General features: G+C 51.9%; 2 protein-coding genes across 3 annotated transcripts in view; both read right to left on the reverse strand.

Annotated features, from left to right (window-relative positions):
• The window catches only part of TRIM14 (tripartite motif containing 14), a 29,908-nt gene extending 29,049 nt beyond the window's left edge, over nucleotides 1-859 (reverse strand). Inside the window, exon 1 of one of the 2 annotated variants that reach the window (XM_047066726.1) lies at nucleotides 329-859. In XM_047066726.1, coding sequence (XP_046922682.1) covers nucleotides 329-544 — 216 coding nt within the window. In that variant the 5' untranslated portion in view covers nucleotides 545-859. The remainder of the gene's footprint in view (nucleotides 1-328) is intronic. The other variant, XM_047066717.1, reaches the window with a different exon arrangement.
• A 1,511-nt stretch (nucleotides 860-2,370) lies between these two features.
• CORO2A (coronin 2A) overlaps nucleotides 2,371-23,349 on the reverse strand; it is a 56,786-nt gene continuing 35,807 nt past the window's right edge. The window contains exons 3-12 of the mRNA XM_047066812.1: nucleotides 16,339-16,455; nucleotides 13,739-13,888; nucleotides 12,004-12,183; nucleotides 10,783-10,899; nucleotides 9,899-10,003; nucleotides 9,078-9,174; nucleotides 8,189-8,301; nucleotides 7,750-7,840; nucleotides 6,596-6,840; nucleotides 2,371-5,348 (exon numbers count right to left, since the gene is read on the reverse strand). Of these exons, the coding sequence (XP_046922768.1) occupies nucleotides 5,217-5,348; nucleotides 6,596-6,840; nucleotides 7,750-7,840; nucleotides 8,189-8,301; nucleotides 9,078-9,174; nucleotides 9,899-10,003; nucleotides 10,783-10,899; nucleotides 12,004-12,183; nucleotides 13,739-13,888; nucleotides 16,339-16,455 (1,347 nt within the window). The 3' untranslated portion in view covers nucleotides 2,371-5,216. The remainder of the gene's footprint in view (nucleotides 5,349-6,595; nucleotides 6,841-7,749; nucleotides 7,841-8,188; nucleotides 8,302-9,077; nucleotides 9,175-9,898; nucleotides 10,004-10,782; nucleotides 10,900-12,003; nucleotides 12,184-13,738; nucleotides 13,889-16,338; nucleotides 16,456-23,349) is intronic.

A 23,349-nucleotide genomic window follows, 5' to 3' on the forward strand; every position in this document is an offset into this window, starting at 1 on the left:
TCCGGGACAGAAAACCAGAGATGCCTGTGTGGCTTTTCAACTTTCTCTAAAGGCAGACTTTCTTTCAGGCCAAGGGCGGTGTGGTGGACCCACCGTGGTGGACGAGGTCAAGGACATCTGCGGATCAGTCGGGGCGCCTAAGTTTTCACTCCCGAGCCCACCTCTTCTGAAGCTTAACTGATCCTTGGCGACAGCAGGTGGGCCGCCTACAGGTCCTCTGGGCCGCCCTTCGGTTGCAAACCAAACCGAAAGAAACGGCCTGCCCACCCGGCACGCCCCACCGAGTCCGTTGCGGGCACCCGCCTCCGCGCGCCGCCCGCGTTCCCACCTGCACGTGCGCCGCCTCGTCCAGCGCCAGGCCCACCGGGTGGCCGCGGTGCGCGCCCAGCACCGGGCAGAGTGCGCACACGCAGCGGCGGCAGCGGCGACAGAAGAGCTCGACCACGCGGTCGCTATGCTCCGGGCAGCGCCAGCCGCTTGTGTCCTCGAGCTTCGCGGGGCCCGGCCCCCCCGGTGTCCCGCTTTGCGCCCCTGCGTCCGCCATTTAGCCCTCGGTTTCGGGCCGCGGTGTCGGGGAGGGGCTCCAGCGGAGAATCGAAACCCTGAGCGGTGGGGCGGGGCGGGGCGGCCCAGCTCCGGGAGGAAGGGAGGCGGGCGCGCCTCCCTCCGGGTAGCGGCGGCCATCGGCGCCCTGCGGCCCCGCGGGGTGCCCTCCCCCGCTCCGCCTGTCCCGGCAGCTTCAGTGGCGCTGAGGGGGCCGCCGCCGAAATGGGGTTCGCTCCTCGTGGGCTGACTGGAAGGAGGTGGGCTTCCCGGCTCAGTGATGCGAGTCCAGTCATGCTCAGAAAACTGCAGCCCTGTGGGTGGGGCCAAAGTTGGCGGAGGCCTCCCCAGGTGATGTGCGTTACCGACACTTTTCACTTTCCCTTGATTCTCTCTGCCCTTTCCCCAGGAGAAATCACCATTCCCACAACTGGCAGAATCACTCTGGAAACTCCCGTTGCCCCCAGGCTGTCTCCCAGTCCACCCGTGTAAATTCGTAAAGCCATCATGGAAAACAGTATGGAGGTTGCTCAAAAAATTAAAAATGGAACTACCGTATGATTCAGCAATCTCCCTTTTGGGTATATATACCGAAAGATTATGAAGTCAGTAACTGAAAGAGGTATCTGCACTGGCGGGCACCTTGCAAAATTATTCACAATAACCAAGACGTGGAAATAACCAATGTCCTTCCATGAATGAATGGATAACGATGCGCTGTGTGTATATACAGTGAAATGTTATTCAGACCCAAAAAAGGAAATCCTGCCAGTTGCCACATGGATGAGCTTGGAGGACATTATGCTAAGTGAAATAAGCCAGACAGAAAAACAAATACTATTTGGTTTCGCTTATGTGGAATCTAAAAAAACCAAAAACAGTTGAACTCCTAAAAACAGAGCAGAAAGGCGGTTGCCAGGGGTTGGGAGTGGGGGGGGGGGAGGGGGAAGGGTACAAACTTTTAGTTATAAGATGCCTAAGTTTGGGGTGCCTGGGTGGCTCAGTCCGTTGAGTGTCAGACTTTGGCTCAGGTCATGACCTCGCTGTCCCTGAGATCCTGGAGCCTGTTTCAGATTCTGTGTCTCCCTCTCTCTCTGCCCCTCCCCTGCTCATGCTCTGTCTCTCTGTCAAAAATAAACATTAAAAAAAATAAGATGCTTATGTTCTGGGGATCTAATGTATAGCATGGTGACTATAGTTAGTAATACTGTACTGTATACTTGAAATTTGTTGAGAGTAGATCTCATGTTCTCACCACACACAAAAAATGGTAACTATGTGATATAACAGATGTGTTAATTAACTTGAACGTGGTAATCATTTCATAAGGTATACATATATTAAATCATCACGCTTGTACACCTTAAAAAATCACATGCAACCTAAATATATACAACTTGTCAATAAAATTGGAATATCTCAATAAAATTGGAAAAAAATTCTCATTTCCTATCCTTGGCTCTTAATACCCTTGATCCCTGCCCTGTCTGTACTCCACCCTTCACTTGTTTTCAGACCAGGGAATAGGCAGTTTTCTCTGTTTGGGATCTCTCTTTCCCAAATACCTTTTGCCCTGCTTGCTTCTATTTATCTTTCAGGGGTCTGCCGAAATATCACCTCCCCCAGGAAGCCTTCCTTGCTTCTCCTCCCAGAGCAGCCCACACTTTCCCTATCCTGGCCCTCCCCTTCCCTCCAACCATGACTGAAAACTTCAGAGGGCAGGGACCAAGTCTGTTGTATCCGTTTCCCAGCCTGGTCTCTGGCCCAAACAAGGAGATACTTAATTGGTATTTGTGGAACCAATCAAGAAAAGGAAAGCTCCATGTATTAAAATATTTAGGCAGATGTTGTTTATTATTTTGTTACATTCTTGCCATTGCACGATTTCACATCTATTTTCACTTTTATTAATTTTTTTTACAAAGGTAAAAGGAATTTCAGAAACAACATTAAAACAATCAAACTATTTCAGGCACGGGTTCATATTAAAAGCATAGATCTATTTTTGACTTCCTTCTTCCCTCTATGATACAATCAGGAAGAATAATTATCGTAGAGCTAAGGTGGGTAGCCCTCAATGCTCATCTCCCAGTGCTGTCTTTGTTCTCAGAAAGTTCCTGAGTCAACAGGGGGCTCCCAGAGTATGGAGTAAAGAAATGAGTGCACATTCTACTTGCCCTGAGTGTGAGGGCCCGACCCTGCAGATGCTGGGCAAGTTCTACTTCATCAGTCAAGAATATAAACAAAAACACAATTTTTAAAAAATGGCTTAAAAAAATATTTGATAAAAATTACCTATCCCTCTCCCTTGCTGTGAAATCACTTAAATTCATTTAAATAATCCTAGTTGTAAAAACAAAACAAAACAACCCAAAAACAGTTTTGTTCATGGATGCCTTCATATTGTTTTTAAGCATGAGGTCTGGGTCCCTGAGGGGTAGGGAGAGCTCGAGAAGGTTATGTGCAGAGGAGGCATTCGGGTCCCTCCCCGGGCTCAGCCCCACCTCCAGCTCTTTGCAGCCAGTGCCTGTGGGCACGATGCTTCTTCATTCTCTGACAAGGACATGGGGATAGTATCATTATTCTGACCACGGGAATTATTCTGGCCCATGTTAGAATTAGAGTTAGATGTGCCAGTGAGTGGAGGTGGGAGGGCTTTGTAAACTGTGAAGTGCTGGCCACAAATGAGGTGGGAGAGGTAACCCCATCCAGTGGAGCTCTGCTTCCCTGGCAGTGCCTGGGATTTGGCCTTCGGCGAGCCCCAGTGACTGAGTAAACAAGATAGGGAACGTGGGCATCTGGGGCGTGCAGTCAGGCAAGGGGACCAAGCCATGGCTAGGGGAGGGGGCACTCGGGCACAGAAACCTCATCGAGTTGCAGCCGGGGGGCCCAGAGAGATGTGGGATGATGCTTCCAACCCGGACTTAGAGGGTGGGGTTGGAGTCCCAGAGCCTATCTGGTGCTCCTTGTCCCCCTCTGTACCACACATAGGTACAGATGGGCTAACGCAGTGGGTCTCCAGCCTCAGAGTATTGCAGAATCACCTGGGAACTTCTAAAAACATGCACAAAGCCAGGCCCTGCTCTGGAGATTCAACTTCAGCTGGTCTAGGGCTGGGACGGGGCATCTGTATTTCTCGAACACTCTCAAGAGGACCCTAATGTACAGCTTGGGTTGAAACCTACCAGGCCAGGTGGGCTCCTGCAGTCCCCATCTTAGCTCCAAGATCACCTTGTCCAGTGGGCAAAACCCATCATCTGCACCTGCTTGGTAAGGTTGGGGGGGGGGGACATTTGACTTCCAACGTTCCCCATCTCTAGCTGGGCTGCTGTACTAACCACCGAGAAAGAACCTTAGAGAACAGGCTCAGAACACAGGTTCACAAAGGAGGGACACATAAAAACTCTCAGGCTGGCAGGGGACTTCAAGGCCATTTGGCCCTACTTCCTTGCCTAATACAGTCATCCCTCTCCAGAAGCCCTCATGAGTGGGTGGCCAGAGGCTCTGCTGGCATCCTGCCAAGTGTTGGGACTTCCTACCTCTTGGACTGAAGCCTGCCTGTACCCTCCTGGAGCAGGCAGGCTCTGGGACCTGAGGGCTTTGGTGGTGGCAGTCAGTGGTCATAGGCACCACCCTGATATCTGCTTCCCCACACGAGGGATAGTGTCTGCCCACATTTGGCTGATTCTGGTTCAAGAGAGGACGGTTTTGGTCTCCTATCCATGTTCTAGAACTGGGCCAAACCTTGACTTATTTCCCAGAGGTTAAACTCCCTCTGCCCTTTCACCAAGGTCTTGTGAGTTCCTATAGCAGACCCAGATCATCACCTTATATAGGTAGTTTTCCTCAGGTCAAGACCAAGGTTTCTTGTCTCAGGTGGCAGATCCTGTAGAGGGCAGCACACGCCAGGGTCCCCTAGTTCAGATGGAGAAATTGAGACCAGAGAGGGAGTAACTTGAAAGAGGTACAGAGCGAGTCAGGGGCACAGAAGAGGCCAGAACAAATGGATTTCTGCCCTGTGGGCTGAGGGCTGCTTCAGACTAGAAGCAGCAGAAAGACCGACCCAACAGACCAGAAGCTTGACCCAGCCCTGCCATGAACCCTCTGCAGACCCTGATCACTTGCCTCTCTCTGGGCCTCAGTTTCCCCACCTGTAAAATGAGGAAGTTGGGCCAGATCACAGTTTTTCAAACTTCTAAATGTTTTTTCAGAAGCAGAATTATGTATTCCATAGAAGCCAATATATAAATCAGAGAGAAGGGGAGCTGTGTGGTTGGAACGGGGTGGGGGGGGGGAGCACAGCCCTCCTGCTTAGCCTTCCTCTCGTTCTATGGACCCCAGTTTGAAAATCTCCTAGGGCCTTCCAGCTCTAACTTTGTACAATGTTCTTTCCCTTAAGAAGTTACAGCTCATAGTGGACCCTTAAAAACAGAATTAACCAGAAGGCAAGATATCGTCTACAAAGAGTCAATTCAGACAGTGTTGTTTTGAGAAGGCAAATAGAAAAACGGCACCACGTCCCTCCCACTAGAATCTTCCAGCGACCGAGAGTTTCGTTTTCTGGTAAAAAATATAGAAATAGGGGTTGTTGTTGGGGGACTTGTGGTTTGGTTCTGGACCTCCCCATGGAGCCGAGTGGTGTCCCTGAGGGCAAGGAGGGCAGACATCTCTGCTCAGAACCTCTCTGAGCCCATCCGCAAGTTTTTGATCTCCAGTTCCAACTGTTTGGCCTGGACCTCGCGCTGGGTCACCAGCTCCCGGAGCCTCCGGATCTCCTCCTGTTGCCGATAAAACATCTGCAGCAGCTGGGAAAGTACAGAACAGAGAGAAATGTCACTCGGTGCCCCAGGATGGGAGGGGCCAGAACACCAGCAGGAAGGACAAAATGTTGCTCCCTTTTCACTCAGAAAGATGGAGGTGATTACCACAGCTGAGGCCTGAGGGAGCAACCATTGCACAGATCTTTTATAAAACCTTGTCTGGGGTGCCTGGGTGGCTCAGTCAGTTAAGCGTTCGATCCACATGTTTGTGGTCATGATCCACAGTTTGTGGGTTTAAGCCCCGCGTCGGGCTCTGTGCTGACGGCTCAGAGCCTGGAGCCTACTTCGGATTCTGTGTCTCCCTCTGTCTCGGCCCTTCCCCGGCTCACACTCTGTTTCTTTCTCTCTCTCAAAAATAAATAAACATTAAAAAAATTTTTAAAAAACCTTGTCTTTACCCAAGAAATGAAATTTTAAAAGACTTGATCTTTCAGACTTTTTTTTTTTTTTTTTTGCATCCTCAGACCCCCTGTGGCACAGAGAAAAGGATACTTGGCCCTGAAGTCTGGAGATTGAACTTTTCACCACTGCTAAAATCAGTGGCCTCAGGCAAGTTACTTACCCTCCCTGAGCTTCAATTTCCTCCTCTAGGAACTAGGGGGCCAGAAAACGAACCTCGGCATTAACATAGTTGCTGCGCTGTATAGAATGCAACTGGATGTTGGGTGCCCCCCACCTAAGGATCTCCGGATGCCACTGGATGCTCATGACACCCCTCCGAGGGGGGTGTCAGCACTCCATTGTACCACTGTGGGGACTGAGGCTAAGAGAGACCCGGCCCCTGGGTCTGAGGTCCTACAGTCAGTACTTAGCAGAGCCAGGACCAGAATTCCGCAGTGAGATGCCAGTCCCTGTGTTTTCACCCACAACCTACTGACTCCCAGGGCTCTGGAGAGAATTCAGGGAAATTATATACCACAGTGCCTACTGCAGGACCCAGCACACGGTAGGCACTTAACACAAGTTGACTCCGAACGCACAGAAAATCCTAGCGTCAGAACTGGAAAAGGACTTTGATGCCAGATCAAACCCTCTGCATTTCATAGATGGTCTTCCACCATCATCTATATGCAAACCCACCATCTTGGCATACAGATGGCGCTCACTGCCTGTCTGCTGAATGAATTAACAAAGTGAGTTAAGTGGCCAGGCCAGGGCACACAGCTGGTTGTTTTTCTCACCCCTCATTTTCTCCCCCCCTTCCAAGTACAGCCCCCACCCCTCGTTCACACCTCGTTCTCTGTCTTTGGTGGGGGACACTCGAAGAAGTCAAAGCCGTTTGTGAGCCGGGTTTTCTTCTCTTCCAGCCTGTGTTCTGCTGCCCTCCTTGGCATCTTCCCCTCCGGCAGGGAGAAGGGCCTCTGGCCATCTTCTAAAACCAACTGTTTTGTCCGGTTGAGGGAGGGGGGTCTCTCTGGGAGTGGTGGCTGGGAGCTCAGCTGCTCGGAGCCTGGCCTTAGGGACACGAGGACCGGCCCTGGGAGGGAAGCAAAGGGCTGCATGAGGACTGAGTGTTCATGAGCAGATGCTGCCACACGCAGACACACACAGTCACGTGATGGAAATGGAGCTCTGGCCACACGCAGACACCAGCCTGCACACCAGGGCACCAGGAGAGCACACACACGCACACGTGTGATCATCTAGGTGATGCCCGGTTTGTAGGAGCAGCACAGTGCACACCCTGGAGCTGCCCCTAAACACCGTGAGTGCCTCCAGTGAAGCTCTGCCCTTGCTCTGTGGGGACAGTCCCACACGCGTTGTGCTCTGCCATCTACCAGTTCATGAATCCTCCCAGCAGCCCTGAGAAGCAGGGGAGGCAGGTATCACAGTCACAGAGGAGGCAACAGGCCCAGAGAGCAGCAGAGCAAGTGTTGCCCAAAGCGGAGAGACAGAAGGACAGGGACGTCCCAGTCATACAGGCAGCTGCTGGGGCAGGGCTGGGGACCACACACAGCCTCCCCTGGGCTGGCCCTCAGGTGGAGAGAACAGGGAGGGTGTCAGCACAGGGATGGAGGGCCTGAGGTGGGGTGGGGCAGCTGCTGCCCAGAGGGTCTCTCAGGTCGAAGAGCAATGCACTCATGTGGATGGGAGGAAAGTCAGGGGCATCTGGCTGAGACTCTCCAGTCACTCTGCACAGCCTGGAGTTTCAAGAAGTTTTCCATGGAACAAAATTCCTTGATTTGGAAAAGAGTTTCCTGAGCCACTTGGGGCAACGCCTCCCTTCTCGGACCATCCTAGTCCCTGGGGACCAACTGTCGAGGACCACCTGTCCAGGGTTACAGGAGAATACAACTAGAGGCCAGACCCCGCTCAGCTACTTGGGGCCACTAGACATTCTATTTCCCCGCACGTTTGCGCCGGGCCTCTTCTCAGCCTCCCTCACCTTTGTTCATCCCACAGAGCCACTCCTGGGCCGACAGAGAGGGCTGGGTTCCTGCCGTGGGTGGGTAGATGTCCTCTTGGTAAGACTCCGACTGCAGGAGAAGCCAGGACAGTGAGGGCTGGGATGGCAAAGGGGCTGCCCAGACGGGAGGGCCCTTAGGGAGCTGAGGTCCGGGCTTTCCCCACCTGTGAGTTGAGGAAACCAAGGCCCAGAGAGCAAAGGGGCATGGCCAAGGTCACACAGCAACTCAAGAGCAGAGATAGGGCGAGACTTAGGCAGCAACACTGCACTGACAATGAGGAAGGCCTTCCCCTTGAGGAGTGGCCCTCAGCCTCCCTGCTGTTGCCCCAGGGGCCTGGGCTCCAGGCTCCAGGTCTGGGGCCTGTTCTCTCCAGGAGGGGTTCCTGCCTCCCTCACAGATGGCTGCCACCACCCTTACCCGCCGGGGTACAATCATGGATACAGGCTCGATGAGGTTTTTGGTTGTAATCAGCTTATAGAAGCGGAAGATCTCGCAGGAGGACACGTCGAGACCTCTCTTTGGCATGACACCTGCGGGCAGATGGTCAAGGAGGGCTAAGAGGTTCTGGCTGGGCTGCAGTCACAGGGGCCCCGGTGTGAGTGGCAAAGCCAGGTCGCACACCTGGACGTGAGCAGAGAGTACCCTCCTCCCGCCACCGTTCCCTCTACAAACAGTTCATGAACGAATACCCACACGGTGCTGGGGAAATGAGACTCTGTCCTCACCTTCAAGGACTTCGGTGATTTTAGCTTGGCTTTTATAGGAAGCATGCTCTGCTCAAGGCCCTCCGTGACCACCCCCACAGCTTGGCCCCAGCTGCTCTGAACAGAGCTCTACCCCCGTTTTCTGATTAGTGTTAGCGTGGTCTCTTTCTCCTTCCCTCTGCACTCAATCTGTGTCTTCATGTTGAAGTGGATTTCTTATAGCCTACATATAGTCGCATCTTGTTTTGTTTTTTTGCAAACACACTTAAAAAGTAGGGGCTCTCCTAGGTCAGTCTCTCTTACATCCTGGCTACTGTTGTAACTGTTCTACCTCGGCCTACAACACCTTCATGCTCTCCCCATGCTGTGCTCTGTTCTCCCTTTGGCTCCTCAAGTATCGCCTCCTCTGAGAAGCCCTCCTTGACTTCCCACTGCACGTTCGGGGAGGACCTCCTGTACACCTCCATCAGGCCTCCCGTAGAGTCAGTGTTGATCTATCATCTCCCCTCCCAGATGTGGGCCCCTCCAGGGCAGGCCCCTCCTCTGACTCGTTCCTGTCTCCCCAGGTCCCACGTGGCCTCAGTGCGCCACACCACACTCACCAATCCCCTTCTGGGGGTTGTAGGAGCGGTATTCCGTCAGGTAGTTCAGGTGAGGTTTGTCGGCACTCACTTCATAGTAGCGGATGTTTCCATCTCCCTGAGGAGCAGGAGGGTGCGCTCAGAGCCAGTTCCCACCGGCCGCTCCCGACCCCTGTCGCCACGCAGCAATGAGCTGGCAAAGCCTCTTCACACAAGAAAACACCAGGGGACTATCGCCAAGGCACTGGGGGGCCTCATTGTGACATCCCATCCCCCCAACCATGACCCAAAGCCCACCCATGCGCCTCCAAGGCAGAAGCTCGGTGGGGGAGCACAGGCGATTCTCACTGCCAGCCTCACAGAAAGGTCAGAAGTGGCAGGCGCTGAGGCCATCAGGCGGGTCTTGGTGCCCTGGGGCACTTCTGGTTGTTGTTATGATAACTGGGGAGGGTGGAGGCTGCTCCCGGCATTGGCGGGTAGGAACTGGGATGCCAAATGATGGTCCTACCTAATGAAGACCTGCTCCACCCCAAATTTGAAGATGCCCTTATTGAGGAACACCGACTGGTCCCTCGTCATCTGGATCCAGAGCTGAAGAGGGACAAGCTTGGGGTGTCTGACCAAACCATGGCCCTAGGTGTTCCTGGGGAGCCAGGAAGGTGGGCCAGGTGCTGTGCTCACCCGAGGGCCAGAGTGTGCGGTACCTCCCGCCTGTCCCTATCCCTGCCCTGCAGGCTGAGGGCGCCAGGCTGCTGTCTGGCTATGGGCAGGGCCGGGCTGGGGTAGTTCTGCTTCCTGCCTCAGCGGTGCAGGCGGCCACCTCCCTCCCAAGACAGGCTGACCTTCCCCACCACGTAGAGCATGCTGGTGTCTGCGTCGTAGAAGGGAAACAGCACGCCCGAGGAGCCATCCAGGTCCTCCTCTGAGAGAGGCACGGAGAGGTTGTCCTATAAGGGAAGTCAGAAAGGCCTGTGGGTCGCTCCTGGGGAGGGTGGAGATGAGAATCCCTGTCAAAGGGCTCTGGATGTGTGTGTGTATATGTGTGTGTGTGTGTGTGTGTGTGTGTGTGTGTGCGCACGTGCACGAGAGAGAGAGAGAGAGAGAGAGAGAGAGAGAGAGAAAGAGAGAGGGAGGGAGACCACCCCTTTTCTTTTGCCGGCATTTTGCCTTTCACAGATCGCTTCTCACATGCCTGATCACACACCAGCCCTCCCCTGCTTGTTTTATGATTTGTTGTGAAAGATGATGGAGATGTAGAGAGAGAAAGTGATTTGTCTAGTCTTTGAAACTCTAGCCAAGTGATCCTTCCAATCAATACTGCTTGGCCTGGCCCTCACCCTCACCCCCCTCAGCTGCTCCTTCTGCCCACATGCCTTGGTGTTTCCTTCCAAGCCCTTGCTCCAGCTGTTTCCTCTGCCCAGAAGGTCATCTCCTTTCTCTCCCCCCAGCCCCTGCCCTGTCCTGGTTCCAGAAGTGGCCACCTCCCTCCACCCCCTACACCACGGCCACTGTCCCCTTGAACGAGAAGATGCACAAGGTCTGGGCTCGCCCCACCAGCTGCTGGCATGTCCCTGTTATTGATCCCTGGGTCCTTCACACCAGGCAGGCTGTGCTAAGTAAGTGCTTGAGAAATTAGCAAGGGAATGAATGCATGAATGAATGAAGCCAGCACTCAGCTGAAGGGTGATGGTGAGGGGCAGGGTGCGGGCTCGCACAGGAGACTCACCTGGTCCCACACGGCCATCTGACGGTGGTTCCACCGGGATGTGCCTGTGGACAGCAGCTTCTTCAGGTTCCCCAGAAACAGCACTTTGTTGGCCCGGTGCCCCTTGTAGCTGGCTTCCTGGACAGTATGTACAGTCAGGGACTCCCGGGCAGCAAGCAGCTAGGGTCTCTGGCTTCCCTGCCTTTGCTTGTGCTGTGGCAGGACCTGGAATGCCTTCCTTGTTCACTCCAGCTCTGCTTAGAGAATCTTTCCACAGGGACCACCTCCAGGAACCCTTCCAGAGACCCCCCGACTCCCACCCCATCCACACTGAGTCTCTCCTGTTATTTTTGGTGAGAGTTCTTTTTTCCGAGCCAGGATAGAGGCAAACTTCTGCTCAGCTCCATGCTCTTTCTTTTTTTTTTTTTTTTTTTATGTTTATTTATTTTTGAGAGAGAGAGAGAGACAGAGTCAAGCGGAGGAGAGGCAGAGAGAGGGAGACACAGAATCCAAAGCAGGCTTCAGGCTCCGAGCTGTCAGCACAGAGCCCGATGTGAGGCTCGAACTCAGGAACCGTGAGATCATGACCCGAGCCAAAGTCAGACGCCCAACCGACTGAGCCACCCGGGTGCCCCTCCACTGTGTTTTTTCGAGTCATTGTTGTTGTTCTTTTTAGTTCTATTTTTAATGTTTGTTTATTTTAGAGAGAGAGAGAGACAGCATGACCAGGGGAGGGACAGAGAGAGAAACTCCATGCTCTTTCTGAAAGATGACTGAGCACTCTATCACTGTATGCAAGGCATGGGGCTGGGCGGGCACTGTCATCTGGATTATCTCATTTAGTCCTCCAAGAGGAAGGACTAATGGTCCATTGTTGTAGATAAGGAAACAGTGGCCCAGAGAATGGGAAGTGCTTGCCTAAGGTCACACAGTGGACAGACAGTCGTGTCATGCCTCTTGACAGAGCTAAGGCACATTGACAAGCTCTGGAGTTAGACCAGGGTCAAAGCTCAGCTTTCAGTGTGGGCACGTCACCTTACCTCTCTTCAGCCTCAGTTTTTTCATCTGAAGATTGGGGGTGACATCCGCTACCTCCCAGCCGGGAGGACAGAAGCTATAGCACATGTGAAGGCTTGGCCAGAATGCTGATGGCATTACTGCCCTGTTCTCTGAAGCCTCCCCCAGCCCCTTACCACTCCTTGCTCCTCTTGTCCCCAAGCCCGATCCCAACCCAGCACACACCTGGAGGACGGCCCCTGCCCGGGGGTCGAGAATCCGAATCTTGCGGTCTTTACAGGTGGTGGCCAGCAGGCTGCCACTGGGGTTGAAGGACATGGAAAGGATCACGTCTTGGTGGCAGCAAATTGTCCTCACGGGGTTATTGATTACAGACTCCGTTGTGTCCAGGTTCCAGACCATCACCTGTACGGCAATGAGCTGGCTCTGAGCACAGTGTTGCCCCGCCCCTGGCTCCCACAGTCGCAAGCCCGCCAGGCTGCAGTGAAACATGGTATCCCCAGGAGGGACGACACAGATGGCAGTCTGGCCAAGAAGCCTTGGGTGGGAGGATGGATCTGCCGGCTGAAGCTGCCACGTGGCAAAAGGGGAAGCCGGGAGTCAGGCTGTCTGGTGGTGAAAAGAAAACACCATCTGCTTTGGAGCAACAAAACATCCATGGCTGGAGGACCGTAGGGGATGATGAGCTAGACCAGGGGGTTTCAAACAGTTATTAGTAGCAGTTTCCACCTCACACAGATAAACAGGACTGCCATGTTTAGCTGCATAGGTTGTGCACTGCACAGCTCCAGGGCAATCCTTTCTCATAGCCCATGGTATGAATTGCACCCCCTGGAGCTGTGTGCAGAATAATGTGCACAATCATCGCAGCACCCTGCACACTCACCCTACATAAACAGAAAAAAGAGCACTTCTGACCAGGAGGGAAGAGACCCTGGGGCGCCTGGGTGGCTCAGTCAGTTAACTGTCCGACTTCGGCTCAGGTCATGATCTCCGTGGTTCGTGGGTTTGAGCCCTGCATCAGGCACTGTGCTGACAGCTCAGGGCCTGGAGCCTGCTTCGGATTCTGTGTCTCCCTCTCTCTCTGCCCCTCCCCTGCTTGCTCTCTGTCTCTCTGTCTCAAAAATAAAAATAAACATTAAAAAATTTAAAGAAAACAAGAAGGGAAGAGGCCCTGCCAGCCACTCCTATCCCACCCTTTCTTCATCACAGAAGCCCCTGAAGTGCCTCTGTGAAGCCCCATGTCGTGAAGGGATGAGTTTAAAAGCCATGGCTATGGTCACACCAACTCCATTTGTGTACAGATAGAGAAACTGAGGCCTAGAGAAGACAAGGGACTTTCCCAGTTCATACTGCAAGGCAGAAACTTAGTTGGAATAGAATCTAGGGCTCCTATCCTGTGAATTTTCCCAATCCACAGGCCCACAGACTTCCAGCTTGGCCGTCAACGGGGCAATGGGAAGCTTCTCTGGCCAGGGCCCAGCCCAACCCATCCCCTCCGGGCAGATTAATGGGTTGAACAGTGTACTCCCCGCCCCCCCAAACCCCAAATTCAGGTCCACCTGGAGCCTCAGAATGTGACCTTATTAGGAAACAGGATCTTTGCAGATGTAATTAATTATGATAAGGTCATGCCAGATTAGCATGGGCCCTACAACCAATGACTGGTGTCATTATAAAAAGAGCAAAGGACACACAGAAACACAGAGAAGGCCATGTAAAGCTGGAGGCAGGCTGAAGTGATACAGCTCCAGGCCAAGGAATGTGTGGAGCCACCAGAAGTCCCAAGAGGCATGGGAGGATTCTTCCCTAAGATCTTAGGACAGAGCGTGGCCCTCCTGATGCCTTGATATCAGATTTTTGGTCTCCAGAACAATGTAAAAATAAAGTTCTGTTGTCTTAAGCTGCCCAGTTTGGTCATCTGTTAGGGTGGCCCCAGAAACTGAGTGCGTGGACCCACCTTGTAGTCATAGCCAGAGCTGAAGAGGATGTTGGCGGCCGTGGGGTGCCATTCCACCAGGCCCACCCTGCGGGCATGGCCCATCAGCTCCTTCCTGAAGACTGTGAGGTTCTTCGTCAGCAGCTGCGTAGGGATGTCCCAGATCTTAATCTTTCAGGGGAGACACAGCCGGTGGGGGAGTGTTGTTAGCGAGGGTCACCTTGGCACCCCAGCCACCCTAAGCCACAGAGCTGGCAGTGCCCAGCAGAAGGGCCAGGGGAGTGCTCTCTGTATCCATCTCAAAGACAGAGGCTTTGCCAAGGTCTTCCAGCCCAAACAGGGGCTGACATTGCCAGAGCTGAGCCCAGACCTCCAGATCTCCCTCTTGGTAATCCTTGCCATCCTAATGACCTGAGTTGTGGGGAGCTGGGTGGGCCATAGGCCTGACTCCCAGGCTGGATGTCAGAGCAAATCTGACTCCCAGCCTAGAATATCTCTCAGAGTACACTGGTCTACCCCTTCCTTGTCCCAAAGGTGTAGGCTAGGAGGAAGGTTCAAATGCCAGGAGGAGGAGTTTGTGCTATATTGTCAGGGCACTAGGGAGCCAGTGCAGTCTCTGGAGCAGGATAGGGTAGGGAGAAGCTCTTTCCTTTGGAGTGCCCCCCTTGGATGGCCTGGAAGAGGAAAGATGAAGGGTCAGAAGGCCAGGCTGCAGGGGGTCACAGCCTGTATTCCACAGTAAGGGCCTGGGAGGAGGGGCTGGGGCCTCCTTCCAGAGCAGTGTTGTTGAGGATGGAAGGGGCTTCCTTGGTAGAAAGTAAGCTCCCGGTTACGGAGGGGATGGCCAGTAACCTGATATTCTTTGTTGTCCTTTGGGGTTCTCAGGCCCCTATGTGATTGTATGTCCCTTTTCCCTCAGAGATACCCAGGGTTTTCAGGTAGACTTTGTTTTCGATTCGACAAATATTTATTTCCTGGTCATCTGAATTTAAAACCAGGAAGGCAGCCCCATGAGGCGAGTGCCAGGGGCTCTAGACGACGAGTTGGGTGAATCCTATTACTGCACAGAACTGGCCCCTGCTGGAGGACGGACTTCGGGCAGACCTGTGTGGGAGGGGCAGAGACCACCCCCCAGACTCCTCAGAGCTACAGGGTCATCCCTGCCCCACAGGGTGGGGACAGGGAGGAGACAGCTGAACACTCTACATGGGAGGGCCTGAGGTTAGGCACTGCCACCCCTGATACTTGTGTGCACTCTTCCTGCCCCCGGGGGCATCTGGGAAGGAACTGGTGGCAGGAGATGAGAAGAGCTAGGAATTTCATGAAGATCTTGTAGGGAGTCTTCAAAGCAGGCCTGAAAAGGCAAGTATTTCAGGACTCAGAGTCAGAGTCAGGGGACAGAGTCAGATATTCAACATTCCACCATTGGAGGCAAAGCCAATTCTCACAGGGCCTGACTGCCCCTTCAGTGAAACCATCCTGGCAGATACTGTCCTTTACGCTCCTCGGCAACCCCTATATGCGACTGGCACAAGTCTTCTGAGAATTTTCCACTTGCTTCTCCTGACGAACTGGTCTGTTTCCTTTTAATCAGACAGTAAAGTCTTCTGCAATACATTCTATTTCCCTTTTTGCCTTGACTGCCAGGCAGCTCTGAGTTAAACCTGGAACTCTATGCTTGCAACCCTTCAAAACCAACATTCTGAGTATTATTTCCTCACTTCCCCCATCTGTGGCTGCTGCCACTTAGGGAAGTGCATAGCTCAGTGAAAACATACTGGGCTCTAGAATCAAGCCTCAGCCTGAAGCCTTGCTCAGACTGTGTGACTTTGGACAAACTGCTTCACCTCTCAGATCCTCAGTTTCTCCATAAAAAAAAAAAAAAAAAATCCTACCTCGTGGGGCTGCCAGGAAGACAGATTTAAATGGTAACGTGTAGTTGAGAGACAGGAACACAATGGGCACAAAATAAACTGTCACTGTGCCCTTCATCCTTATTTTAATCATCTGATCATATCTGTGTCTTTTGTTTTAAGCCATACTCACGGCATTTTTGAAGTGGGAACAGAAGAAATTATAAATAAGTAACACTGAACATTGTGGGTAGCAGGGATTATGACCCTGATCCAGAACAGGGGCTCAAAAAAGTTGGTGGGGCTAAAGCTTTTGGGAAAGTTGTGGTGCCCATATTCATCTAAGGATCCCACTCTTATCCTTTTAAAGCTCCCCTCCCCACTGTCTGTGAGATTGTCACAATATTTTCTGACTGCAATAAAAAATGCTCCTTAAAGCATTTTATAGTTCCCCCAAAAGATGGGCTTTTCCACTGGAATAGGAGTCTCTTTGGATCTTCATTAGCTGCTTGGGGGCTATTATGTCCATTCTATAAGTGGGGGGAACTAAGTCCCAGATAGGAGGCCTAAAGGTGTGGTGCTCCAAGTCCCAGAGCCCAGAACTTCTCCCACTCAATCTCACTAAGCCCCTCCCCACACAGTGACCTCACCTCATGAAGGATCAGCAGGTCAGGAGCATCAGAGCCAAGTACAGACACTATTCCATCTCCCTGTGCCCCAATCCCACTCATTTCGGGAAAGGGAACCGCCTTATGTGCTGATACTCACTGTGGTATCTTCAGAACAGGAGGCGATCTCAAAATCATTAAAAGGATTCCACTTGATGTCTAAGACGTTCCCTTTGTGCCCGCAGACCTTTGGGTAGTGGGGGTCCAGCTTTCCTGTCTGCAAAACAGTGTCCAGGAGTGTTGGAGAGAAGAGGGGACTAATTCCACTTAAGCAGTCAGTCGGGCAGTCAGCAATCACTGAGTAGACCGGAAAATGTAAGGGACAGAACGGAGTGTGAATCTAGGCCCTACCACTATTCTCCGTGTGATGCTGGGGGAGTCACATCACTTGTCTGAGCTTCGGCGCTGTCCTCAGTAGGTTCATAAGGTTCATGTTGAGTATCATAGATGAGGTGTGGAAAGGGTCTAGCACAGTGCCTAGCACGTAGTAGGTGTTCAGTAAAAGGATATTTCCCTTCACACACTGCTGATGGGAATGAAAAAATGGGGCAGCCACTTTGGAAAACAGTCTGGCAGTTCCTTAAAGGGTTAGACATAGAGTTACCATGTGACCTAGCGATTCCACTCCTAGGTATATCCCCATGAAAAATGAAAACACAAGCCTACAAAGAACCTGAACACCGATGTTTGTAGCAGCATTATTCATAATAGCCAAAAGGTGGAAACAACCCAAATGTCAATCAGTGGATGAATGGCTATGCAAAATGTAGTATATCATACAATGGAGTATTACTTCAGCCAAAGAGAGAATGTAGAACTGACACACACTGAAACATGGATGAACCCTGGAAACATGCTGAGGGAAAGAAGTCAGACGTAAAAAGTCACACATTGCATGATTCCACATAAATGATGGACCAGATGTGGTTTCATCGTTAGAGCACATTGATACATCTTCTGGTGCCCAGTATTCAGAACCCTGAAAAATCCAGAGCAGGTAAATCCATAGAGACTGAGAGCAGATTAGTGGTTGCCCAGGACCCGGGGGGGTGGGGGTGGGGGGGAGGGGGCAATAAGGAGTGACTGCTAATGGGTGTGGAGTTTCTTTGTGAGGTGATGAAATTGTTATGAAATCAGACAGTGGTGATGTTTGCACAACCATGTGACTACCTTACAACCCCACTGAATCATACATCTTATTTTTTTATTTTTTTAAATTTGTATTTTATTATTGATACTTCAATTTCCTATTCATTTATTTGTTTGTTTATTTAGAGAGAGAGAGAGAGAGAGAGAGTGCACGAGTGGGAGAGAGGGGCAGAGGGAGAGAGAGAGAGAGAATCTTAAGCAGGCTCTGTGCTCAGAGAGCCTGATGCAGGGCTCAATCCTATGACCCTGGGATCCTGACCTGAGCCAAAATCAAGAGTCCAACGCCCAACAAATGAGCCACTGAGGTGCTCCTGAATTGTATACTTTATTTTATTAAAAAAATTTTTTTAATGTTTATTTATTTTTGAGAGAGAGAGAGAGAGCACAAGCGGGGCAGGGGCAGAGAGAGAGAGAGAAAGGGACAGAGGATCTGAAGCAGGCTCTGTGCTGACAGGGACCCGAACTCATGAACCGTGAGATCATGACCTGAGCCGAAATCAGGTGCTTAACTGACTGAGCCACCCAGGTGCCCCTGAACTGTACATTTTAAAATGGTGAGGGATGCCTGGGTGGCTTGGTCAATTGAGCATCTGACTCTTGGTTACAGCTCAGGTCATGATCTCACAGTTTGTGAGACTGAACACTGAGCCCCATGTTGGGCTCTGTGCTGACAGCGTGGAGCCTGTTTGGGATTCTCGCTCTCCCTTTCTCTCTGGCCCTTTCCTGCTTGTGCACACACAGGTGCGCTCTCTCTCAAAATAAATAAATAAACTTTAAAAAAAAAAGGTGTGGGGCGCCTGGGTGGCGCAGTCGGTTAAGCGTCCGACTTCAGCCAGGTCACGATCTCACGGTCCGTGAGTTCGAGCCCCGCGTCAGGCTCTGGGCTGATGGCTCAGAGCCTGGAGCCTGTTTCCGATTCTGTGTCTCCCTCTCTCTCTGCCCCTCCCCCGTTCATGCTCTGTCTCTCTCTGTCCCAAAAATAAATAAATGTTGAAAAAAAAAAATTTAAAAAAAAAAGGTGAATTTTATGGAATGTGAATTATACTTCAATTAAGAAGAAAAAAAAAAAGAGCATTTTCTTCCCTTTCCACTTTGCCTGCTGAGAATCGCTGTCTGGGCACTGGGGGGACACAGGTCCCAAGCTGAGACTTCTTGACCCGCACACGGACCTGGGTTTCCTGGGCCATGGCACAAGCGTGTCGGTTCAGTTACAGAAACCTGGAGCTGGCAGCGACCGGCACACTCATGTCACACATCATATATGTCACACATCACATCGCACAGGTCGGCAGAACAGGCCCCCCATCCAACTTCAGATGCCGAAACACCACCCCTGCCCCCACCAGAAAGCTCTGCAGTCCAGTTTTCCATTCCCGAGGTAGAGACAGCTGAGAAGAAAAATGGCCTACATCCATTCATTGAGCAAATCTACATGACATATGTAGGGACAGGCCCCATGCGAGGGGCTGGGGAGCACAGGATGTACTATTTGACCCCGCAGGATCAATGCTCTCAGGATCTTTACAAAAGGTCTTTCAAGAACAGAGTGGGCTCAAGGAACACCCACCGCCTCTCCTAACCTCACCTCCCCAACTCTGTAGAAACCACTGAGACCCTGCCTAGTTGAGATCCAGCAAAGATGCAGAAGCATCTCGGACCTGGCTTAGTAAGACTGCAGCTGCTATGGGAAAAGACACAGGGCTTCTGGGTCACTCTGGCAAACTAGCAAACACAGACACTGAGACCCTGGCTCATGGAGGCTTTATGCATGCATCTTAGTAGTTCTGCAAACAGAGGTAGTGGTCCTGGGCTCCCCTTCAGACATACTCTGCCCAATTCAGCTCTTACCTCTCGGGAAAGGGTATTAGACACCTCACCCTTGACTGGATCCCATACTGGAGGGGGAACTCTATACAGGACATTATCTGATAAATTGGAACATGAAAGGTAGATTAAAGTATTGTTACAATGTTAAACTTTGTGAAGTTGATAACGTGATATGGTTATATAAGAGAATATTCGTACTTTTAGGAAACACTCAAGTATTTAGGGGTAAAGGTCAAAGGTATAGGTAATGTATCCTCGAATGGTTAGGAAAAGAAAATTATACCCTCATATATACATTCAGACAGAGAAAAGCAAAGAACTTGGACATGTGTCATTTGTTAGTGATGTGTGAGTTCCATTTGGGCTTCTCAACAAGAAGAGGGGTGCACGCCCCCTGCTCCTGGGGCCAGTGTCCTGGAGGGAGAACGTGCCCCTATAGGCCCTGCCCAGGTCTTGACAGGACCACCGCTCCGGCCAGCGACCTCTTGCCTCGCCTCCAGGCCATTCTGCCTGCTGTTGTCGGTGAGCTTTCAAAAGTTAAAATCTGATCGTGTCCTGCACCTGCTCAAATTTTGCAAGCCCCTTTTTCCTCATGTGTAAAATGTGAATAATAATCTCTTCCTTACAGGGCTGTTATGAGGGTAAAATGAAATATTGTGCGTGAAAAGCCGAACAGTGGTGCCCTAGAGTAAGTGCTTAAAAAAGAGGAGCTGTTATTATGTGTATACGTGTGTGTGTGCATACCCACGTGTGTATAAAAAATGAGGGAAAAAAGACTGGAAGGAAAGGCACCAAAATGTTATTCATGGTTATTTGTAGACAGTGGGATAAATGGTAGTTTTATCATCTGTGTTTCTTTTTTTTAAATTTTTGCAAACTTTCTATAAAACAGTGTGGATTTTGCAATAAACAAAAGACGTTTGTTAACACAAAACTCTAAACTTTCTGAAAAGATGGGTCCTTCCAGGATCGGCCAAAAATGTGTTACAAAACTGAAAATCTTTTTTTTTGTTTTTTTAAGTTTATTTATTTATTTTGAGAGAGAAAGAGCGAGAAGCAGGTGAGGGGCAGAGAGAGAGGGAGATAGAATTCCAAGCAGGATCAGTGCTGTTAAGGGAGAAGCCCAATGTGGGGCTCAAACTCACAAATCATGAGATCACCACCTGAGCCAGGATCAAGAGTCAGACGCTCAACCGACTGAGCCACCCAGGCACCCCTAAAACTGCAGATCTTGAAGGGCTCTCAGAGACCAGGACCAGTAAAAACCCTTCAAACTCTCTTACCTGCCCCCATGGCAGGCATCACTAATGGATTACAGCTCTCTCGCTGGCCCCAAACTGGAGGGACTTGCTCAGGGTCACAGAGAATGTGGAGGGCAGAGTGGGGCTGCAGCCCAGGGCTCTGGCTCCCAGGTGTATCTGTGCTGTACTTGCTGTGCTTGAGGGCTCTCAGCCCTCTTTGAGTCAGTGTCCTGCCCCACTTGTGCACACAGCCTTTCCTTCTCTTAGCTCATTTCCTGGGTCAAAGGGCATGAACAGTGCTCGGTCTCTCGTTATGGCACACCCAGTTGCTCTCTGGCCCAGAGCCCTGCCACAATTTTGTCCTGCAGGTTTCTGGGAAGAGCTGATCGTCAGGCTGGCCTTGGCTGACAGGAGGCAAGCTGCCCAGGAGCTCCATTCAGACCACTGTGGAGGCTCAGCTGAGCCTCAGACTCAGGAGGTGCTTGGGGGGCCAGGCATGGCTCAGATGGGGCAGTGCTCCTCCCAGGCCTCCCAAAGCAGAGACCCCAGCCCCAGACAACTTCTCTTCCTTCTCAGAGAACAAGGGATGGCTCATTCTCCCCTGGGGCCAGAAGGTTGCTCTGCCTAACAGGGTTTTATGCTGAGGTCTGACATTAATGGACATTATTAGCCAGCCTGATGGGCTATTGACCGAGCTGCTAAAAGCCCTGTCATGACAGGGACATTTAGAATCAGGAGGCCACTTCTGCCTTTCAGTCCACTAGTCCAGCAGTCAGCCAGGGCCAGGCCTCTGATTTGTGGGGGACACAGCTCTAAATCAGGGGAGGTACACCCGCCCTCCTCGCAGACTGCAGGGAACCCTGGCTTGGGTGCAGAAGCTGGCTGCTCAGCCCGGAGAGATGCCACTTCCAAGTCTCGGTGGGGCTGCCCTGAGTGGATGGAACTGTGGGACCCGGAAGGCTGAGCTAGGCAGGTGGAGGACATTCTGGGGCAGGCAGACCTCAGCTGCTGGGATGGGACAGCGGTGCGGCCGTCCCCACAACACCCAGCACTCAACAGGGTGCGGCCATTCCCACAACAGTGTCACGACCTCCAGGAACCCTTCCAACAGCCCAGGGTGGACATGGGAGTCAGGGGTGGTAGGCACGAGTAGAGGTGGAGGTAGGCTGCATAGTGTAGAAGAGGTTAGGCAGGCACGCTGACTCAGGCTTCCTGGGTTTGAGTCCCTGCTACGGCACTTAACAACCGTGTGACCCTGGACAAGCGACCTCAGCTGTCTGTGCCTCAGTTTCCTCATCTACAAAATGGCAACAGTAGTAGGATTTCGCAGGGTGCGAGTGATTACATGAGCTCATACAAGTAAAGCACTTTAAGACAGTGCCTGGTACATGGTAGGCTTTCAGTAAATTCACCAGCGTAAGTTTGTCAGAGCTAATCACAGTGACCCAGTTTTACTGTCACTCAAAATGCTTCAGGGGCCCAAGGATGTGCTCAGTGTGAGTCCCAACTGTTCCACAGGGGACTCCCATCTCTCCCTGCACAACTGATGGGTGACTGAGCCAGGGTGCCCTCCGTGAATAAAGTGATGCCTAGATCGTATTCCAATGAATGAACTTGAACGAGCACATTCCCACGCCTGTAAGGAATAGGGTTGTAAATGTTGTTCTTTAGAAACCATAATTTAGGGGGCCATTTATGTGCCAGGCCCATGCTTCGTGCTTCGCTCACATTATTTGATTTAGCTCCCAACCACCCCAGGGAGAATCGCCATTTAAGTGCAGCAGTCAGGGAGCAGAGAGGTTGACAGTCATGTGCTAAGGGCCACGGAGCCAGTCTGCAGCAGAGCCCTGAGAACTGGGAATCTTTCCTCTCGCTCCCTGCTCTGCCGTTTGCCCCCCTCTCCCTGTAGTTATCATTGGCATTGGGCACGACTCTCACTGAGGACCTCCCTGGAACTGAAGAGACTTTCAAAAACAAAACAAAACAAAACAAACGAAACAGGAAGCAACATGTCATACTAGCCCACCCCCTACATTTCTAGAAAGAGAATCTGAGTGTGGAGGGAACAAATGTGTTCCACGGAAGGTTGGAGGTTCAACATGTTGGCTGGGACAGAGACAGAAGCCTGATGAGGAAGGCAGGATTCGTCTGCAGGCAATGGGGAGCTCTGGGAGGGGACCGAGCAGGGGAGTGACAGGGTCAGACACAAGCTTGAGAACAGTGGGGCCTCTACTGGCACAGCAGCGAGGCGCCCCTCCCCTTCTCCCGGGCACCACAGTGTCAGTCTGACTCCTCTGATGTGGTCCACTCCCAGGGCCCATCCCCAGGGTTCTGCCTGCCCTTGTTTTCAGTTCTCCCCACCTACCACACCTCATGGCAAAGTCCACCCTGCTCACCCCCAGGGGTGGCTTTGATGCAGGCCAGGCCCCAGGCTCAGGAGCCCAACCTGGCTTGTCCCCAGGCTCTGGGCGGGCCTGTCTCCACACCTTCCTGTTCCCTGAGCACAGCCCTTGTTGCCCAGGCTGCCAGAGTCTCTCTCCAAACAGTCTTGCCCTGGGTCACAGTGAGAGGAAGGAGCCTGCCTGCAGAATCACCCAGTACCTGGGGCTGCCTAGTCCATCTGAGAATACATTCTAGGACGCTGTGGCGAGGTCAGTCACCTTCCGATACTTATGCTCCTGTATACACTCCATTAAATAATTAGCTAGTTTGTACCTCTGTTCCTTCTCATGGCTCTAGTTTACTGACACCTTTCTGTGCCTGGCTGGGATGTCATTCCTGGTATCTGACCAGCAGCCCATATAAACCAGAGCCCAAGCTGAGAAGCAGCACACAGACGAATTAAGCAAGAACAGGGCCCTGTGGCCACATCCAGGTCTGGGCCACATTCCAGT

The sequence above is a fragment of the Lynx rufus genome, unplaced genomic scaffold, assembly GCF_022079265.1.
Source record: "Lynx rufus isolate CCGP_SWC_20201006 ecotype Redwood Valley unplaced genomic scaffold, mLynRuf1.p SCAF_10, whole genome shotgun sequence".
Lineage (NCBI taxonomy): Eukaryota > Metazoa > Chordata > Mammalia > Carnivora > Felidae > Lynx > Lynx rufus.